This window comes from Idiotropiscis lumnitzeri, chromosome 5 (genome assembly GCF_059441095.1).
Source record: "Idiotropiscis lumnitzeri isolate Australia: NSW breed Sydney's pygmy pipehorse chromosome 5, RoL_Ilum_1.0, whole genome shotgun sequence".
NCBI lineage: Eukaryota > Metazoa > Chordata > Actinopteri > Syngnathiformes > Syngnathidae > Idiotropiscis > Idiotropiscis lumnitzeri.
In genome coordinates, this window is record NC_142395.1 from 28,258,477 (window position 1) to 28,279,102 (window position 20,626).

Here is a 20,626-nt window from a genome sequence, read left to right on the forward strand (position 1 = left end):
GATCCCAGCAGTGTTCTTGCACATTACACACAATAAAGACACGCTATCCGCTCAATTTTAGCATGATTTTTTTTTTTTTCCCCAGATTGTGTAAAGTGAATGCAGAGATTTAAAAGTCATCAGCTGAGCGCGGCGTAGTTTCCGCACATTCAGTTGAGAATGGAGGGAATGGCTGATGATGCTGAAGCATCATTTTATATATTTGGTGTGTTTTTTTTCTTTTTTTTTAAGGATTTAAATTTGGCAAGATTGTTAAACAACATCATCTCTGTTGTTTACAATATTTATTTCATTTTCAGATATGAGATATTTAAGTGTACTACCGCACATACTTGGTCTTCTTCAAATGGACCATATTGATATTTAAAGCTGGTGTACCTTACTCGACCTTTATAGAAAACGATATATCGTCCCATCCCTGGTGAGATCCTTAATTTCCCAAGGAACGACGCATCGTGAAATTCTGGCAGATGATGAGGTCAACTTCCATAAAGATGTACAAAGTGATGTTGTTCTGAACTGGGACAAAAAGTCAGCAATTACAAAGACAATCGTTTTTGTTTTTTTTTTTGAATTGGCTCCACAAAATAGACGAGATGTTGAATAATCCAAGTGTGTTTGTCTTGTAGCATGCGCTGTGTGGCATTCCTCCCTGGATACTCATTAGTTTCTCATCATCTTGCAGTAAAAGGAGCAACCAGCAAGTCTCTTGAGCGTTACCAGATGGGTGAGAGTGTCTTTACAGATCCTGAACTCTCTTGAACGTGCGCATTCCTTTGGTACGCTGCATGGCATTTTTCCAGCTTTTTACTCAGTAAACGGAATGTTTTCACGTATTCTTTAAAAGTAGCCGGTATTAAATACGAGCAGGAATGAACCAAATTGATAAATGTGCTTCCGTTCAGTGCTTTCAGATCATCTAGCATGGAAATATCCTGCAAGCATCAACGCACGTTTATGCGTGTTGCTCAGCACCGGGCTGAAAACATCCTGAGGAGTTTTCAACTGAGGCTGAAACAGAATACTGCATTCAGTGGGGGAGTTGGCTAATTATAATTGAGGTCATTGATCATTAACCAGAATCGGAGTTGTTTGAAACCGCAAAAATAAGAGGCGGTCAATGTCGGATTTTTTCTTTTTTTTATAAAATTGCTTGGTTGCCTATTTCTGTAGTTTTTATACTTCTAAACGAGCTGACAAATTGACTAATGCCGGATATTATTCCCGTACATTCTAATATTATTTAGCAAGTACACTCACTTGCTAAATGCATTTAGATGCATTTATTGAAATCCTGAACGCATGTTTTTTTTTTTTAAGCCAATCAATATATTATTACAATTGAACGCTAATTACAGTGCAACACAATAGGGGAAGCAAAAAATAAAAAAATAAAATGCCATCATAAAACTGTTCGTGGCTCTAAAGGCAAAAATCAAAGCTTGAGTGAATCGTGACATTGCTACTGAATCGTTATATTATGATGTAACTATGTCGATATCGCTATATATTGAATTATTATTATTTTTTTTTATTATTGAAAATAAAAAAGAGAAAAGGGCTGAAATCTGATTTTTTTTTTTTTAAATATAACATTTAACCTTCAAAATGAACAAAAAAAAGTCAAACAATTTAAATCGACAATTATTTAAACATGCCACCTCAATTATTGTCACAGCCCAAATTCAAATCTCCACGACAAATCAACAAGTGACCTTCTCCGAGTTAAATACGTCTCGTTCATCTTCTGACAGGAACGCATACAAACACGGACCGACCGCACTCTAACCCCAAAAGGTCTTTCGTGGTCCAGTCTGCTCGAACAAGAAACGTTACTGCCTTCCAGTAGATGAACCAATTGCGGTGAGCGGATATAAACGAGCGTTCTCGCGCGCGGCAGAATGGCATGTGACAGAATTACTTGGCCAGAAGAAAAGGTTACAAAGATATTTAAAAAAAAAAAAAAATAATTAAAAAAAAGGGCCACTCTCTATCATACCTTCACCGTGTCTCAACATGCCCAAGGAGGGATGTTCTTCCTATTGATCGTCTTACCAAGGCACCGTTTCCCTGAAAATAATTTATAGTCATGGCATGAACAGCACAATTGTGTTTTCTGGATCCAAGGGAACAGAACATAATCCTTATACGCAACAAATTACAGTGGAACCTCCAAATTTGAATTCCCCAGTGGTACAATTTAAGAGTTCAACCAACATTTCCTGGAAAAAATAAGCCTCGAAAAGTCAAATAAGTTCATGTGACTCTCACAAGATTTGCTGCCATCTCAAGTCACTTCAGCTCAGAGAGCAAATGTCTTTGCCCATTTTTCTCATCTGTCTTTTCTTCTTTTGCACCACGACGACAGAAAGGTATCTCTGGCGGCAAAAAGGAAAAATGATGACAACCTTAGAACCAGAAAGAACTTCTCGTAGCTCACTACAATCTGAGCTATATAATAATTAAACTACGTGCGCAAATTAATTTGACCAAGTAAATGTCACGTTAGACTGGTAATGTCTAAAAGGCAAAAGCAATATCTATAAATAGCCCTTAAAGCTAAGCTAGTGATGGGAAAATGAAGCTTCAAATGTGCTTCATGAACCAGCTGTTGTATTTTTGAGTCCTCTAGATGGCACTGTTGCTTTAAATAAAGGGTTTAAAAAATGTCAATCCAGTGTGCTTTCAGTCCAATGTTGAACAGAGAGTGCCATCTAGAGGACTCCAAAAATATTACAACTGGTTCATGAAGCAGATTTGAAGCTTCATTCACCCATCACTATGCGCAGCAATTGATGACTACCGACTATCCCATTGACTAGTCGGGTAATCTGATTAAAATTGATTTTGAATGGTCAAAGAAAAAAAAATTCACTTGAAGTCACCATCTACACCAGGAATGGGCAAACTACGGCCCGGGGGCCACATGCGGCCCGTTAAACGTTTTAATCCGGCCCGCTGAACTTGAAAAAATTAAATAAATAATGTTAATGTTTTATTTTCCCAGTAATTCTGATGTGTCCCCACTAGGAGGCACACTCTAAAACAGATTATGATGTTGTAATGAGGTGAGGTTACCAAAATACTCCATCCATCCGCTCCTGGTCCGGCCCCTCTGTCAAATTTCAGAACCCATTGTTGCCCACCCCTGGCCTTTCTGTAAGAATTTCCAGCATTGATTTTTTTTTTAACCAATTGTTCGATAAATGAATTAAAAGTGCACCAGTGGCTGTGCCTGTTCTTGACCATTTGTGGGGGCATCACAAGATGCTCTTACAAACGGCAGTTAGAGGCTTTTGTAGCGTCGATACGATACGCCATCTTGCTTCTACACAGAGTGATGTTTTTGGACTGTAAAACTCGTCCGTGTGTAAAAATAATCCCTTTGCTTCCACTCTCCTGGTAATCGATTTTTGGGGGGAGTTATTCGATTAATCGTCGCAGAGACTCGCTATAGTTCTAAAAGATTTTTTCTCACAACGGCAGATAATCCTGCGACCAATCAATCAATCTTTGCTGAAGTGAACTAAAAATCCTACTAAATTAAACAACTTCCAAGTCAGCAAGTGTCACGGAATAGATTTCGTTTGACTTTCTACATCAATAATAACAGCGCAGAGCCTGAAAGTGGCAGACAATCGAACAAGAGAATAAATGAAGAAATAGATAAATATTTGAAACTGAAGTATGAGTGCATCGTTCATGCGAAGTACAAATCCAGCTGAGGTGGACATAAATGATCAAGTGATGCGCCCGAACCAGATCAAACAACGTCTAGTAGTCCCATTTGTTGTGTAAAAGCAAGCGAGTGACACCGACACACCCTCACACACACACTACCCCACATGCAGTCTCCAATGTGAGTCACGCTTTCCCGTACTTTGAGGCTTCCTCCCTCAAAGGCGTCGCGTTCAACAACATTGCGCTCTCCGTTTGTCAGATGACTCAATGATGTGTCATCCCGCTGCTATCACAAGCGCTCGGCATCCGGATGGCCAACAGCACCCACCACTCTATAGCTTCCAGCGACATCCTCTTTTCTACACAAACCCGCCCCCCCAAATCTCTGCCTCAGCACTATGTCTCTGTTTTTCTTCCTCTGAATGGCCGGGGCGTGGCATCCCAGCACTCTAAATTCTTCGTAATCTTGTTTGCTTATTATATCATAGTGAGATATTATTTCAAGATCCAGACTTATTACATTTGTTTCACTGCTAAATTAACTTAGGATGCACATTGAAGAGTTTCTTCGGCATTGTATTTAATCGCACTCAAATCAGGAACAAATTTGTCAAAACTACCCCAGCAAATTGCAATGCATTGTATCTCATGATATAACATTGTAGACATCATAATATAGAAATAAAGTCGTATTGTATAATATATATTAAATAAATAAAATGTAATGCTTGAATGAATCTAAAATTAAATGTATTTTTTATATTAATTATTTTGAAAAATAATACAATTACTTTTTTTCCCCCACCAACATTTTATATGTGATTTTTTTTTCAAGGTCCTCTTTGCGCATATTTTTTTAACTAATACAAGAAACTACTTAATTCGTATTACAATGTCAGATTTATTATATCTAAATGTTTTGGTCTTATAAGTCAGTCTTATGTTAAAATAAATAAAAAATGAAGGAATATGAAAGATTTATTTTACTTCAATTAGAGTTTTTAACTCATTAAACACTGACTTACACGCGTTAAGATGGTAATTACAATCATTTTACAAAATACTACTGAACAGGTGTGACGTAAACATAAGTCAGTAAGTCATAATTCACCTGCAATATTAAGGCGAACACATTTTTCACCTTTCATGAAACAATTATATGAAAATGTGGACTGCAATTCTTATCAACCATTTAATTTAATGTTTATTATTTATTATTATTAAAATAATAATAATAATAATAATAATAATAAATATACAAAAGTATACAAAAATAAAGCCTCCAGACCAACTGAATTCTCCCTCACCCAAATCTCAGCCTTGTGATGAGAGAATTTAATTCTATTACATTGCGATGTCGATCTGAATTGGATTAATTGCTCAGCCCTGCGATGTATTATTCAGTTGATCAAGTGCACCTAATCACGTTGCCAGCCAGTCGAGGTCATTTTACATGAAATAATATGATAGCGTAAATTGCCTACATGGAGGGATGGCAATATTCTCATATTCTCTCTCTGTGTTTTGTTCATTATGAAGAAAACTGCCAACAAGTCAAAAGAAAACAATACTGACTGTCTGTTACGTACTCTATATTTTTGGCAAAACAATACACACTGTGCCAATATTCTGACAAACACGCACACACACACACACACACATGTTCCACAGATTCAGGAAGCAGGTCAAATTTTTCCATCCGAATCTAGGAGGTCTTACGTGTACGTGCAGCAACAGTTGAGTGACTTCCTTTGCCAAAGGGCCAAATTCCACATGGTCCGTGACCATTAACGTCATCCCACCCAGACGGACTCAAACCCCTAACCCCCTCCCACCTCCCACCCAAAAAGCTCTGCGCAGTTCTTGGGGAAATCCTCGACTTCAGGAACAGCTGTTCGGTCTTCTCCCCTGGCAGGGGAGCTCGGAAGAGGTTGTCCGCTTCCTCGTGCTGTCAACATGTCTCCCTCGCTCACTTTTACGGCGTCGTTTACGCCGAGGCGAGCACGAGGGCGGATAAACTGATCCCAAACACACACGCTGCTCCAAACCTCATGGCAGTCATACTCTGATTTCCTTCTCAAATTATATCATGAGAGAAAGCTCCGGGGAATAGAGTCGGGCCTTGTTTTTAAATGTGCTCACACGATAAGATACTGGATTTAATAATTGCATGAAGACACAATGACTTGGGTTTTTTTATGCAATGAAATAATAGCAACTCAAGTCAAATATAATAGTTTGGAATGAAAACATTAGTTTGGAAAAGTTACACAAACCTTTAGCAGAGGCGCAGAAAAAAAAAATCCATAAATTAAAATCAACATGTTAAGCTTCGAGATAGAGAGTTTGCTTTGATATTTTTGCAAAAAAAAAGGAATTTCCCAGACAACCACTAGAGGGCACTCCAATATCTCTGATGCCTTACAAAAACAACTGAGAACGATTGGACACAAATACTCCTTAAGAAAATCATATTTTGCAGACTACAAAGTTGCATGTAGTGAAATTTGCAGCGGACAACCGTAATCGAAAAGCAGAGAGAAAGTGTGGAGTGAATGAGAAACTTGTTAAGGACTGGCGAAAAGCGGAGGATAGCTACTCAATCAGCGATCAATAAAACTAAAAGCTAGATGGCCACAGCTTGACGAACTAAGTTCACCAGTGGCTGCTTAAACAACGCAAAGCTGGTGAGTCTTGTCAATGGTGCAGTTACGGTAGTGAGGGGTAAATGAAGCTTCAAATCTGCTTCATGAACCAGTTGTAGTATTTTTGGACTCCTCTAGGTGGCACTCTCTGTTCAACATTGGGCTGAAATCTCAATGAATTGCCATTATTTTAAAGCAACAGTGCCATCTAGAGGAATCGAAAATACAGCAGCTGGTTCGTTTGAAGCTTCATTTTCCCTTTCCCTTCCTTGATTTTAATCTAGCATTTTATTAAATAAATTAACAGTACTGTACTCCAATACGACTGATGTATGATATTTTTCTACCTCATTATGCATTTTGTGCTGATTCGACTTACAATCCGGAGCAACTTGTTCTCCGGAAAATATGGAAAATGCTTCAGCCCTGTTAAAAATCCGAATACTTTTACAATCGAATACAATCTTCGCTGAATCACAACATAGTCTGATTACAATGTGCCCGTGCTAACTTTTACATTGTTCTTTAAATCTCCCCATGTGTGAGGCGGCAGGGTCAGCGGGCTCCAGCAAGAATCTGGGCCACAGCTATCTGATCCCTTTTTACTTGGTATGCATTTAATGAGCTTTTTGAACCCTCATTAGACACAACTCCCCCCTCACACCAACACACATTCACCAGAAGCTTTTCACCCCCCCCCCCCCACACTCTGCAACGTGTGCCAGCCCACCATTGTCTGACAGTGTGGAGACATGCAGCTGCCTGCAGTCTAGTCTCTTGGAAGCAAAAGACGGGCCTCACTTATACAGTACTAACACAAGGGACACACACACACTGCAAAGGGCAAAGCTCGTCATATTATGCGTATGTATGCTTTTTTTTGTGAATGGCGGGGTGATATAATGGCCACGATGAGGGCCAGGAAGGTCGAACGAGGCCGCTTAAGTCTACAAAGTGTTGGAATGCAACCAGCAGGGTGCAATTTTGAAGACAAATGTAACATGTCGTAAGTACTGCATGTAAAGTTAGACAGGTGGGTGGTCTCCAGGAACAACAAGGGGGGGGGGGGGTAACACACCATGTTGCATTTCACGGAAGTCACCTCAAATCAGAAGTTAATCATCTTTTCTTGGACATTCGGCTTGCAATCAGTCAAGCAAGACAAATTTGCCCCTCCTGTGTGCTTGAGCATATTTCTCATGTGATTTAGCTGTGGACTTTTTCCTTGGCTCTGGCTACTAGCATGATGTTCTTCTTGCGGCGGGGGTGGGGGTGGGAGTTAAGAGGCAACTATAGGGCAACTTTTGTAAGCATAGGGCAAGTGTTGCTGCTTCAACTTTTCTGTAGCTTGAAAGCAGTGACATAAATCAATCTGGACAGGAGGATGATGCGCAAGATCTTGAAATCAGTGGTGTGAATAACAAAGTCCAATTATTTAATATCGTACTTAAGTAGATCAGTCCAGTATCTGCACTTTAAGGATTTCTTTTTTCTGACAGCTCTTTACTTTTACGCCCTACATTTGAAAATTGATTTCTATGCTTTGTCAAAATAGGCTTGTTACTTGATTCAACCGCAGGGGATTATGATGCCACATAAAAAAAACAAAAAAAATAAATAAATAGAGCAAGGTAAAGTCGAGGAAGTGTGAGGAAGAGGAAGGTGAACCGGGGAGCATTAAAAATGACAGCAATAAATAAATTTGTCATCCATGGCCTTATTGAAGATAACTTTTGTTCTAAAATAGCAGTCTTATTTGAAAAATGAAGCAAATATAGTATTTTTCAGTTTTTATTGTGAGCTAATTTTACATATTTTGTTATTTACTTCACTAACGTATACAATGATGTGGCAACACCTTAATATAGCGTGTAAAAAAATGATCTTGTTTTCCTTTCACTACAAGCACTATGGCAAGATAAATGTTTTTCAAATTGGTGTGACGTTATCAAAACGGGTATTATATGAAAATTTGTTTTTGGGAGGGGCTGGAAAGGCTCAACCCATTTCGATTCATTTCAATTGAGAAAGTCATTATTGTTTTTTTTTAGAAGACTAAAATATTTTTACAAATGATTGTAATTAATTTCACTGTCATGTATTTGATATGCGAGCAGGCTCCATTACAATTGCCAAGCTACCGCGTTATTTTAAGTATTTTTTTTTGTTTTAGTTACATGTTGTGCCAAGTTATATTACATGATAAATCGAGTTTCGTACATTTCCGAGTAAATACTCTAATATTTAGGAACAGGAGTAGAATCGTGTTGTCTTTTCCCCACAACTTTCAGTATTTGTACTTAAGTACAGTGTGTGAGTACTTTTACCAGCTCTGCTTCAAATCAACTTCCCCTTTTCTTCTAACTAACACAGTGCAAAGTAGCCGGGGATGTCCCAGGCGTCGACGCATTCAATGTTACAGCCATGCCTCTTAAAAAGCTTTTGGAATCTCTGCAGACAAACATGCCCTCGCTAAGTTGCTGCAGGCCTCTGCAAAGTAGCGGCGAAGAAAACAAACCCCCCCGCCGGTGCCCGCTTCACCGGGCTCCGTCCGGCCGCTCGCCGTGTTTTGGGCACCCAAAGAGGGAGGGTGTGCAGCCTCACTGACCTGAATAAACTGGATCGTCAGGGCCGATTTACCCACCCCGCCGCCTCCGACCACGACCAACCGGTACTTCTCCTGCACCGAGCCGTCCTTCCAGCCTGCCATCGAGGACACTTCGCCGCCACCGCCTTCGCCACACCAAGCCCCACTTTTCTCCTCTTCTCCACCGGGGAGGCCTAACGCAGTCGGGAGAGGGAGAGAGGCAGTCCCCGCAGAAAGATGTCGAAACGGGCACGTCGGGAGCGACGAGGAGCACGGAGGAGTCCCGGAGGTAGCTACGGGCGCCGGTCCATACGTGTGACCGTGTTTGAAGCTCGACCACACTGCCTGATTGCCTGTCTCCGCCTGCGACGCTCAACAAGATGTGGAGACCGGAGAAGTGATCGTCAGCTGGTGCAGTACCATCATCGGCCCATAGGGGGCTCCCGTGCCTGCATATAAATGAACACGCGGAAGCGCGTGCACGTTCGCTCCAGCCGCCTTGTAAAGACCGGAGATTTATGTCACTATCTCATATTTAGTTGTCCACAAACAGCAGCCTGCACACCTGATTCTTGAGTGGGTGAGACTGGTAAACATATGATTCAACTTATTTACTTAAGTAAAAGTAAAAACATTTGAAATGTACATACGTACACAACAAAAATTGCTTTAGTGGCAAGAGTAAAAGAACTTAGACACTGTACTATGTGTATATATATATATATATATATATATATATATATATATAAATAAATGACACTTTTATTTAATTATTTAAATATATGTATTTATCTGATTTAATTCCATATTTAATGAATGAATGAAACAATTAATTAATTAATGACAAGTTAAACATTTGGTGGTGTATTTATGTATTTAATTTGGGCACTTTCAGTCCATCAATGTATATCAACTTGGAACTAAACCTTGTAATAATCTGAAAGATGTGTAATTTTCTCGATTATTTTCTGCACTAAACCTAAACGTGACAATAAAGGAGTGAGCCCACTCTAGTTATCAGTGGCTTCATGACCCAATGCTTTGTCGGATTCCATAACTGTTCATCAACTTATTTTGAGAGCGTCACTCCCACTTCCACCGATGCTGAAGTTTACAGGCAGGACGTGCGTGACCTCAGGCATGTCAACAACGCCACTTTGACAAATATGACAAACTTCAGGACACTTGTAGAGTGTCGACTGAAGGCCATGACGCCATCTAGTGCCACCAGACTCTAAACCGTCATGTGGGGGCATGGAGGTCAACACACATCATTTCAGTCCGAGGTATTATTTTGCGGCAACAGAAATGACACTTTTTTTTTTTTTTGCAGGTTGGTGACTACTAACGATATGAGGGCTGTATTTCATGTTGTCGCTGTGAATTTCTGTGCCCTGACAGGAGAATTTCCACATCAGCCTCACACTGTAAAACATATCAGGCATGCGAGGAATTCCAATTACAGCCTGGAGTTAGTTCCACAGCTATGTAGCTTCATGTGGGAGTCCTTTCACTTGAGACTGAACACGTCTCTTTCAAATCAACTTCATTGACTGATTTAATATTTAATGTATCATTTTGTCTTAATGCACAAATTAATGCGCGGGTTATAGTGAATGTCTAAAACAATCAAGCTGCTGTGATTGCTTCACAATAAATGACTGCAACTACAACTGCATTCCCCTGTCAAAGAGATGTTTTTTTTCTTTTTCTTCCAGTGTCGCATACTGAAATTCAGTTGGTTTGGTTCAAGTCACATGGATTACATTTTTGAGTATGATATGCTGTATGTATATGTGGCCTTTCTGTTATCACAACAGTAATGCATGTGTAACTTTACAAGAAAAAAAAAATCCTCAAACTTCCAGTACACGAGGTAGCCCGACTAATTATTCACGTGATTAATAAATACCACACCCCAGTCAGACACTTTGTTTTCAGCCCTCTGGGAAAACAGTAACTGGTTGTGCTACAAGACGAGATGATTGCAATAAGCGTTATGATGCATAACAGCTGCATGTGTTGCAGTTGTCTCGTCTTGCACTTAAAAAAAAAGGGTACTACATGCAGTCTCATCCAACTTGTTCTGTTAGTGGTAGGTCTTTCAAGACAAGTCATTTGATGCAATTAGGAGAAAAATACTTTTCAGTCATTTGGCATATGGCATATCAATGAATAACAAATACATACATCTGATGATACTTTAATGGGCATGTATTCAAAATGAACCAGAAATGAGTGAATAGAGACAAGTGATGTTTAAAAAAAAAAAGACAGCACAGAAGCCAACTGACCATCCCGAGTTGTACAGGTGCAGAGATGCAAGGGAGCAGAAGGGATGATACATAAGAAGAGTGGCTGACTTTTACAAAGTCAGAAGGGTCAAGCTGCATGAAAAGTTCTTTCAGAGAATCGCCTTCTTTTGGGAGAGGTTGATCTTGTCGCCCAGGCTCAAGGCCATCCCCTGAAAAAAAAAAAAAAAAGAAAAACATCAAAATTGGCTGCAATGCTGTTTTAATAAGAAAAATAGCAGTCTACTGTATTGCACTTTATGAAAAACTACTGTAATAATGTCCTTAAATAATGTAATGTGCAGAGGATTAAGTACGTATTTTTAGATTTTCAGTCCTTGAGTAATGCTGCAACATTTGTGTTCAAATATTCATTGCTCAAATGGTTATATTACAATGTCTATGCTAGTTTTACTCGCCCATCTGTGGCGTTTTGTATTGCGTGTTAGCAGAAATAATGAGATGGCTGACTTGAGCTAGGCCTTTGTGTCGCTGCAGTATTTTGTTTCCCGGGCTCTGTACCTTCTTAACTATGACACCCTTCTCACACAAATGTAGTTGGAAGCAGTTAAGACCGTGGAGTCACACATGGTCACATGGCCGAGGCAGAGCTGCCCTCCCGCTCCAGATCCCCAGATTTTCTCACTTTCATAAGACAAAGCTAAGTAGTCGTTTTATTTCAAATCTGTTTGTTTCACGCATAGCGAAGCGAAACCACTTTATTCTTCGGCACTGATTGTGAATTAATAATTTACTTTACAAGAAAATTAACGGTGAAGATGCTCATATTGAAGCAGCAGTGACCCACCTGACTTTTTGCTCGAATGCGTATGTGTCCGTTGACGGGTGCATCAGGCCCCAGGTGGATGGGCTTCTCGATGCTGACATTAGCCAGGGCATCTTCGCCAAAGATAGAACGGGCGTAAAGGTTGGCCGCCATGAAACCACAGAAGCCGGACAATGCCTGGTTGAGCAGAGACAAAGATACAAGAATATTATTTGCGTGTGTCTGCCATTTGTCATCAGAACGATTATTTTTGATATAACACACAGCAGGAAAAAACACAGCCCAATCATCAAAATTATTTTCGTAATGTAGCAGAAGAATTACAATTATTTCAATTTGCTTCTACTCAGGGGAGAACAAACCTTCTCTGGAGTTAAACATTTCATGTTTGTGGACTTGAGGATATGTTGGAGGTATTCGTTCAAATCAGTGATGTTTGTGTTCACGGTCACCTATCAGGAGAATAAAGAAAAAAGTTCATTCGTTGGTTTAAACATAAATCAACAGGTTTCCTTCCAGTTCATGGACTTACAACTTAATAAAGCTCACCTAATACCAAAAAGTATGACTCCACACAGACAGACCGTACTACTGGAGAGAGAGCGCCAAAGCGAATCGGAAAGCTCACCTTGTTTTCCCACTCAAACTCAGCCCACATCTGTCTGAATTCGGCATCTGTGCAGGACCCGGGCTGAATGTAGTCCATGATGTCAATGTGGATGTCGCTGAGGACAACGCAGTTCCTGTCGCTTGCAGCTCCGGACACATCATAGACTGGAGACAAAGAAGAAAATGTCGCACCGGAACGTTAAAGGTCAGTGATTCTCAAAAGTGGTCTGCGGGTTCCCTCTCGTGACTTGAAAAAGAATCACTGAATGAAATGCCCAAATTGTGTATAATGTTAAAGTGGCTTTTTTGTTGTTGTTTTTTGGGGATGGAATTGATTTCTATTTTTTCGACGTTGTTGCCAAAAATAGAATCGGAGTTGGTAATTATGCTTATTTGTGTTATACATAACAAATCCTCGCTGGCATCATCTGTATCCGATAGCTTATCTCTTCGGGGCAAATTCCCTTTGTTTGATGCCGTGCATGAAGTGAAGGAGAGGCTGGCAGCACACTAACGACAGATATACTGCCAAGATGGGCTTCATTCCTACTGAACATTTGCATTAATGCTGATTAGCTGGCAAACTAACTCTCCACATAGCGTACCTGCTCATCGACTTCGCTTGAACGAAACCGCTTGCCTCCACAAAACATTCGCACTACGTATGTCACACATACCGAGCTCCCCATTTAATTGACAACACGTGCAACAACATGACAAAATTTGTTCTGATCAAAGTGTCAAAATTTCAATTCAATGTTTGCTTTTCCGTGCTCATCGGCCTACATTCTACAAAATTGCGTTTTGATGTTGATCATTATGGGTGTGCTAAGTATTTTTCTGAGCCGATACTTGGTGCAAAAACTTTGAGAACCACCGTTGAATTGCACACTTTTCTTACCTATGTTGCCAAAGATGATGCCATTTTCAGTCGAAGCCACTTTGACGTTGGCCTTGATGTTGGCAAAGTCATGAGGGGCCAGAGTAAGCGGGGAAGGCTTCTCAACCAGCTTGAGGTCACCTGTGGAAAAACGACTTTATGAGAAAAGATATACAAAAAAAAACAAACATGAGTTGACAGTGAACGAAATTCACCCAAAGTAGCGAGCTCAAGGGTGCAGTTCTGGAGCGTGTCACTGGTTTGGTTGACCACCAGCACGTCCAGAACGATGTCATACTGGTTGACATGGACATAGGCTTCGGCGTACACTGGGTCTGAGAAACCTGTCAGCTGGGTCACCTAAAAGGGCACAAAGTTGCTCATAATTGATGAGAGCTGTTATTCATCATCTGTCTTCTGGTGAAGCAAGGAAAGGGTACCTTGTTGAGTTTTGAAGCCAGGGGATCAGCAGCCTCCTTCCTTTGAGTGTTGCCCATTGCAGCCAACAGACTGAGCTGGAACTGGTCCTCCTTAGAAGTTGTTTCATTTTTGGCCGTGAGCTGCATGAAGGAGATCGGGTCGTCTGCCTGCACTGTTACGTTGCGCTTCTCGGACTCTTTCTGGTATCGTAGAAAAAAAAAAACAGAAAATAGCATTTGTAACAAATATTGTCCAAATAACAGGTGCTGCCCTAATGGCGCATAAATTGATATATTTTTCCAAGTTATCTTAGCTCATTTACTGACATCCCTTTTCAAAGCAGAGTTCTCCATATTTCCAGTTCTTTTAAAAAAAAAATACTGATGTTTAAATACCCACAGAAGCTACCTAAAGCATGAGTTTAATTTATTCCTTCACCAGAAAAAATTTTGTTTTGGGCTACTTCAGCTCTTTGGCAAGAACCCAAAAGCTTTGCTGATCAAAAATACCAAGCGATGAAATGCTGCTATCTGCAGGGATCAGTTAGTAATTAGAGTTATTTTAAAACCAGAATTACACAGACAAGCTGGGCGAGACCCACTTCCACACCAAACCTTTGAAAAATATAATTGACGAATATAAACGTCAGTGGGAGTAAAAGCCCAATGAGTGACATAAAGCACTGATGACTCCTGCTCGGAAGAGAAGCAAAACATCATCTAAGACAACCTGAACTGTCCGGTTGCGATCGATTCTGTGCCATGACAATCGAATGGCCTGGACAAATGAGAATATTGACAGGCGTCAACGGTCAAGAGCCATTACCTTCTGTGACAGCTTCTCCTCCTCCAGGCGGACAGTCAGCATATGTGACAGGGATTTGCGGCACTCCTTGTTGAAGATGTCATTCATGAGCGGCGAGCACTCTGACAGGACCTTGAAGCACAGTGATATCCGGTCCACGTCGTCATCTGTAATTGGCTTCTTAGGCAGTGAGGACTTGCCCAGGTGCAGTACGGTGACCATGATCAACATGGCCTCTGCAACAAAAGACTAACACGGAGAGTGAGATTAGCTGGACATGTATTGTGTTTCATGAGCGTAAGCATGACAAACTTACATTTTGCTTCTTTTTGTCTTGGACAATCGCAACATAGCGCAAAGCCACTTTGGTCAGGGTAGTGGCTAGCGAAGCCGCCACGTAGAAGTCACCATCCATCAGGAAGCCCCTCAGTGGAGGCCTGGACAGAAAGAACAAATGATGAGTGGGATGAGAAAAGAATACGTAAGACATTTCTTACCTATCCTCATCTTTTTTGGAAGGCCTGGAGGAGCTCAGGGCGCTCTGTGTCACATAGGTGCCCATTTCTGTCACCAGCTTCTGAGCTGGAGCGGCACTCACTTCGTCTTCTGGCTTCAACTCTCCTGTCTCTTTCTTGATCTCATTTTCAACTATTGGGATCTGGGCAATTAAAGAACATGTCAGATATTTGTTCTGTACTTTGTGAGAGCAAGGACACATAAAATATTATGGGATACCTCTCCCAGTGACCTGCGGACTTCTGTCATCACACTCTGGATGTCTTCTTTTGTGCTGCAGTATTCACCCAAGATCCAAAGCGCCCCTCTGTAGATTCTGTAGAACGAGGCACATGGTCTCAAACTGGTTTGCACTGTGTACTGGCACTAATAAAGTACTGTGAGACATCGACATAAAAAATGGGATGATGATGTCCAACAACTTGTCCACAAACACACACGCATACAGGTTAAAAATAATCCCCTAACCACGTTAGACAAATTAATACCGGCTTTTCCTTTCACTTGCAATATTGACCAAGGGTGACATCCACTAAATTATCGCACAGTGCGGCATCTTATTCACATACTCAAACATAACATCAGTACAGTTCCGATAAACAAGGATGACATTAACGGACATCACACTGAAACTCATTAAAGTTATCTACGTAATCAAGTTAGTGCTCTCTGTAATTGAGGACTTCACGCATCAGTGGCTGCTGAAAGCACATTTACAATATTTCTAATTTCCCCCCTCAAGTAATTATTGATGGTTAAGACTTACTTGACAGTTTTAATAGCATGAAAGACTTCCAGCATCTTCTCAATGATAAGCGGTCTCAAGGTGTCAAATCTTTGAATGGCTTCTCGCACAAACTCCAGCACATCAGCGGCCGCTGCTTCATTAGTGTCACTTAAGAATTCCATCAGCTGAAAATGTAGCAAATATTATTGAACATATCACTGATCACAAGCAAAAACATTATTTTGCTTGGTATGTATGATATTCAAGACATCAAACAAGCCTAGAAAAAAAAAAAAAAGCTCACCACAGGAATGACATTGGCCGCCATGTCAGGGAAGCGCACACTGCAAGAGTGAAGCGTGCGCACCAAAAGCTGCCTGTACTTGTCTGTGTCTTCGTGTTCAGTCACATTGTTGGTCTTGATCACCTCTTTCTTCAAAACAATCACCAACTGAAGAGGGACACACTTATGTAAATTGAAATGGCGGAGACTTGAAAAGAGAACACACGACACTCGACAGACCTCTTCCACATTGCGCGATGACACAAGGTCCAGAGCTAGCTGCAAGGTCTTCTTTCTCACTTCCAGGTCCGGAGTGCTGAGAACACGAAGGATGTCCATCACAAGGTCCTGTGTTTAGGAAGTAGGGGTTATTTTCAATCACTCGTTCAAGTCACACATTGGCACCAGACATTAAATATTCTCGTACACATTAGTACATTTTTCCAAATAATGCGCAGTAATTGTTTTTCACAACAGCACCACCTTGTGGACCTTTTCCAGAATGCAATGGCTTTCAATCAAAGAATTTTTTAATTGATTATACTACCGTTTGAGTATTTTAATCAAAAAATTATTTTGAATTAAAAAAAAAATTCTGCACAAGAGGTGCAGGCATTATCATCATCATTCAGTTAGTCCGTACGGAAAAATGATTCCTTCATGTTAAAAAAGTATAGGAAACTAATTAACAAGTTTAATTTCAATTTCAAGTTCAATAAGAATACTGCAAAAAATAAAACAAATTAAAAAAAAGCTTTGTTCAGACTATTTTAATTTAAAAGCATGATACTTAAATGATCCCAGAATTTCAAATACCTGAAGTACACGCTCATGAGTGGGATGCTCCTTTAGCTCAACCAGACGATCAAGGACGATGAGTTTTACATTGTTGTCACTCTCCTTGATAATCAGATCAATGTAGCACTGGGCAGCGGCCTGTAAATTATAAATGAAATGTAGGATATAATATAATCATGAAATGTATTTGTCCGTTTCCTGGCCAAGACAATATTTGTCACAAATCTTGCCAGTGTACCTTAACAGCTGTGGGTGCACTGGAGAGAGTTACAAGCGTCCCAGCTGCCTCATACTTGACAGCCGGGCTGGAGGATTGAAGCAGGTTGTAGATGCAACGGATGAAGCGGGCGCGCTCAGAAGGGTTTGCATGACACACCTGAAGAGGAAAAATATTTTTTTTTATTTTTTTTTTAGGGTACTGGGAGATTTCGACAGCGCTAAAGGACAAAACTTACTTTGTAAATCAGCTCCACAATGACAAGCTGGAGAATATCTCCAAAAGTATGAACTTGATCAATGCACGTGCTGAGATAATCCAGAGCTCGATCCTAGAGGAAATGATTGAAATGAATTGGGCCATCATGAGTGGTGGTGTCAAAGTTACTTGCAACAATGAAAGTAAGATGCGATGCGTCACCGACCTGATCGGCATGAATCAGCATCATAAAAGCGTTTCTCTTGCAGCTTGCATCTTTTTCATTCACAAGAAAATCATGGATCAACTCTGGAGCGTCCGGGATGAGATGTTCAAAGTTCCTGAGCCAAATAATTATCAAATTATTGTTTTTTTTCCCCATGAAAAAATCCTAAAAGAAAATAATTTTTTTCGCCAATTAAAATTGTTCCAACATATGTAAATAATAATCAATCTGCTGCAGTCTTGACTCATGCAAATGAGCCACTATGGGTCAGCACTCCAATTAAAAAAAGTCCCATCTCCATCATAATAATTCCAAATTTGTACCTGTAGATGGTGTAAATGGCCAGGACAGCGTTCCGTCGGACGTAGCTATGTCGGTGCTCCAGGCAAGCGCGAATCGCAGGCATGAGAGGCTCAAGCAGCTCTGACTCCTTCAGCTTGCACAGGAAACGGAGGGTGGAGCCTCGGATGAACTCATTGGGGTGCTGCAGGTCCTAAAATTGAAGTAATACCGCCTTATTAATTGATGAATGGATTTTTACGACACCATGGCAAATCTTTGTTATCAGGCGGCGACATACTCGTAGTGGACGCATACGATTCAACTATGCACTGCTGTAGAGCTAATATCCTGAGTTTTAAAACATTTGTGAACATACCTTCCTGTAGGCGTCACAGACCAGGATCATCTCCTGGAGCAGCTTCCCATCCGGGGTGGTTTTTGGCACAATCTCCCAAAACACCAGTAGCAGTTTTTTGATGGTGTGGTCTTGAAGAGGCAGCACGAAGCGGATTATGGTCATCAACAGACCAGGTAACTTCTCCCCATTCAAGATCATGATGATCACTTTCTTCAGTGCCTCAGTTTTTGCTTTAATTTCCCCCTTTTCTGTGGAATTGATAATCAAAACAACAATTAAAATTGTCCAGTGATTACAAAAAAATTATACTTTTACATCTTATAGGAGTCCAGCATAAAAATCAACAACAATTACCGAGATCAGTCTTGAGACTGACTTCAGAGGGGGGCTCTGAGTCAGATGTGACATTGATCAGAGTGTAGCAGACGTTCTCCGCAGCTGTCATTTTGCTGCTGGGCTTGGAATGGTCTTCAAAGATCACTGACCGGCTTTACACCTGCAGAGAGCACAAAAATCAGTAAACTGAGTCTGTGATGGAGGCCATAACCAGTTAAGGAAATTTACATAAAAGATCAGGACTGGAACTAACAATTATTCTCATCATTGAACAATCTGCCGATTACCTTTTTGACTAATCAGATAAAAACTTTAATTTTCAACCCTTTGTTGACTACAGAAATATTTGAATAGTGCTATTGAGAGGGTAAAACTCAAAAGGATCAAGACAGTTTTTAAGTAAGGAAGTAGACGGAATGATTCATCAATTAACAATATATTTGTCAATTAATTTAACAATGATCAGTTGTTGACTTGACACACACAGTGGTGTTGCACTGCTCTAAAATATTGGCATTTTACTCTATATTTAAAATGCAGTGACATGACAGAATACATTAAGGCATGCATTAAATAATACGTATATGTAACACTTGCTGGAAGTAAGATCAACAGGTTAATAATCATTTAACGTGATGCTCCGAGGAACGTAAAACCGAGTATAATTTGATTATGCAGGATAAATAAGATCGTTCGTTAAAACTTCCATCGATTTCATTCAAAAATACAAGGGCCTATTTAGATTGAAAATGATGATGATAAACGTGCAAAATGCGACTTCCGAGTAAATAATGAATGAAGTGACACGTAGCATGGAGCGCATTGACAACCGTGCTACGCTAAACATCCGCGTAGTTCGACAGCAAGATATTTCAGCAATAAACACGCACAAGAATTAGGCCCCCGTTCACTAAATGGGATGAACGATACATTATCAAAAATCAATCAGCAACCATCGGCTGGCGTCAGTTTCGCTTCTTTCGTCCAGGCCAACGCATTGAAATGGAGGACATTGATGCTAATGCTAGCTCGCTATCAGACGCCAGATTAAAAATTATCGACACAGTTAGCAGTGATAGCAAAGGTTATGTGTATATTTTACCTCGAACCACCACCAATATAACGCGTCCTTTCTGTGGAAGCTGTATTATTTACATTTATAAAAGGCAGTCGCTCCGTTTGGTGAGTTGCGTCTAGGGGTCGCCACAACTTCCTTGTGACGTGGAGCCTGGAAAGGTTGAGAGCCACATCACTGGTACGGTGTCCCGGGAGGGTCAAATTACGAGGAGCGAAAAACAAAGCAACGCACATCAAAAGATACAAAACAGGGAAACAATAACCGAAAACGTCCTGGGAAATTGGGTTTAATTTCCTTTTGTATAAACTACCAAAAAATGACATGACTATCACTTGGTAGAAACAATTTTATGTTGGACCAAAAAGACATTGATAACACACAGTTTTGTATTGAACTTATTGGATGTGGTTAATTGATTTAAAAAATGATTGAAAAAAGATGGTCACCAACTACCGCAGGGCAACAATAGAACATCCTTGCTGGGTGGCTTTACCTCCGTTGGTAGAGCGGGTTGCCCAGTGATCGGAAGGTCGGGTGGTTGAATCTTGGCAGTTTTGATTTGCTGCCGCTGCAGCTGTTTTGTACTTGGTGGTGACACCACAAAGACCATCTTGAAAACATATTTAAAAAAAAAAAAAAAACATACTACATGCTTGCGGTGTCCCAGCATATATTTGTGTCAACGTTCACTTTCAGATGGAATAGCTGAAAAATGTTACATGGCATCTTGTCATTGAATTTAACACATTTTAGTGCTGCACGTCATCAAATGAGTGCACTAATAGAGCACACGTAGTGTAATATTTTGTAAGTAGGTAGCAAAAGCCAAAAATTGGATCTCAAGTTGACTGGGTCATAAAGTGCACTACCGTGTATTATTGGAAAAATATTGTAAAATAAATG

The 20,626-nt window shown here is 40.3% G+C and overlaps 2 protein-coding genes across 2 annotated transcripts in view; both read right to left on the reverse strand.

Moving 5' to 3' along the window:
* The window catches only part of rras2 (RAS related 2), a 29,302-nt gene extending 19,947 nt beyond the window's left edge, over positions 1 to 9,355 (reverse strand). Inside the window, exon 1 of the mRNA XM_088296996.1 lies at positions 8,935 to 9,355. Within this exon, the coding sequence (XP_088153122.1) occupies positions 8,935 to 9,036 (102 nt within the window). The 5' untranslated portion in view covers positions 9,037 to 9,355. The remainder of the gene's footprint in view (positions 1 to 8,934) is intronic.
* Positions 9,356 to 11,100: 1,745 nt separating this feature from the next.
* On the reverse strand, positions 11,101 to 19,892 carry copb1 (COPI coat complex subunit beta 1). Its single transcript, XM_088296995.1, has 22 exons — positions 19,748 to 19,892; positions 18,664 to 18,805; positions 18,328 to 18,557; positions 17,993 to 18,162; positions 17,670 to 17,784; positions 17,484 to 17,576; positions 17,267 to 17,404; positions 17,047 to 17,166; positions 16,471 to 16,578; positions 16,252 to 16,398; positions 15,987 to 16,132; positions 15,440 to 15,536; positions 15,202 to 15,362; positions 15,021 to 15,141; positions 14,726 to 14,953; positions 13,921 to 14,100; positions 13,696 to 13,840; positions 13,502 to 13,621; positions 12,620 to 12,765; positions 12,354 to 12,443; positions 12,013 to 12,168; positions 11,101 to 11,377 (listed from the first exon to the last, which is right to left on the reverse strand). Exons 2-22 carry the CDS (start codon positions 18,752 to 18,754, stop codon positions 11,318 to 11,320), a joined length of 2,862 nt encoding a protein of 953 aa, XP_088153121.1. The 5' UTR covers positions 18,755 to 18,805; positions 19,748 to 19,892; the 3' UTR covers positions 11,101 to 11,317.
* Positions 19,893 to 20,626: the final 734 nt, after the last annotated feature.

Excerpts from the sequence above, each read along its gene's own strand:
- copb1 (XM_088296995.1), bottom strand. The coding sequence starts at position 18,754 with ATGACAGCTGCGGAGAACGTCTGCTACACTCTGATCAATGTCACATCT. Across the intron at positions 16,579-17,046 it reads CTCATGAGCGTGTACTTCAG|GACCTTGTGATGGACATCCT; the intron begins GTATTTGAAATT and ends TCCTAAACACAG. Across the intron at positions 12,444-12,619 it reads AGTTTGAGTGGGAAAACAAG|GTGACCGTGAACACAAACAT; the intron begins GTGAGCTTTCCG and ends TTCTCCTGATAG.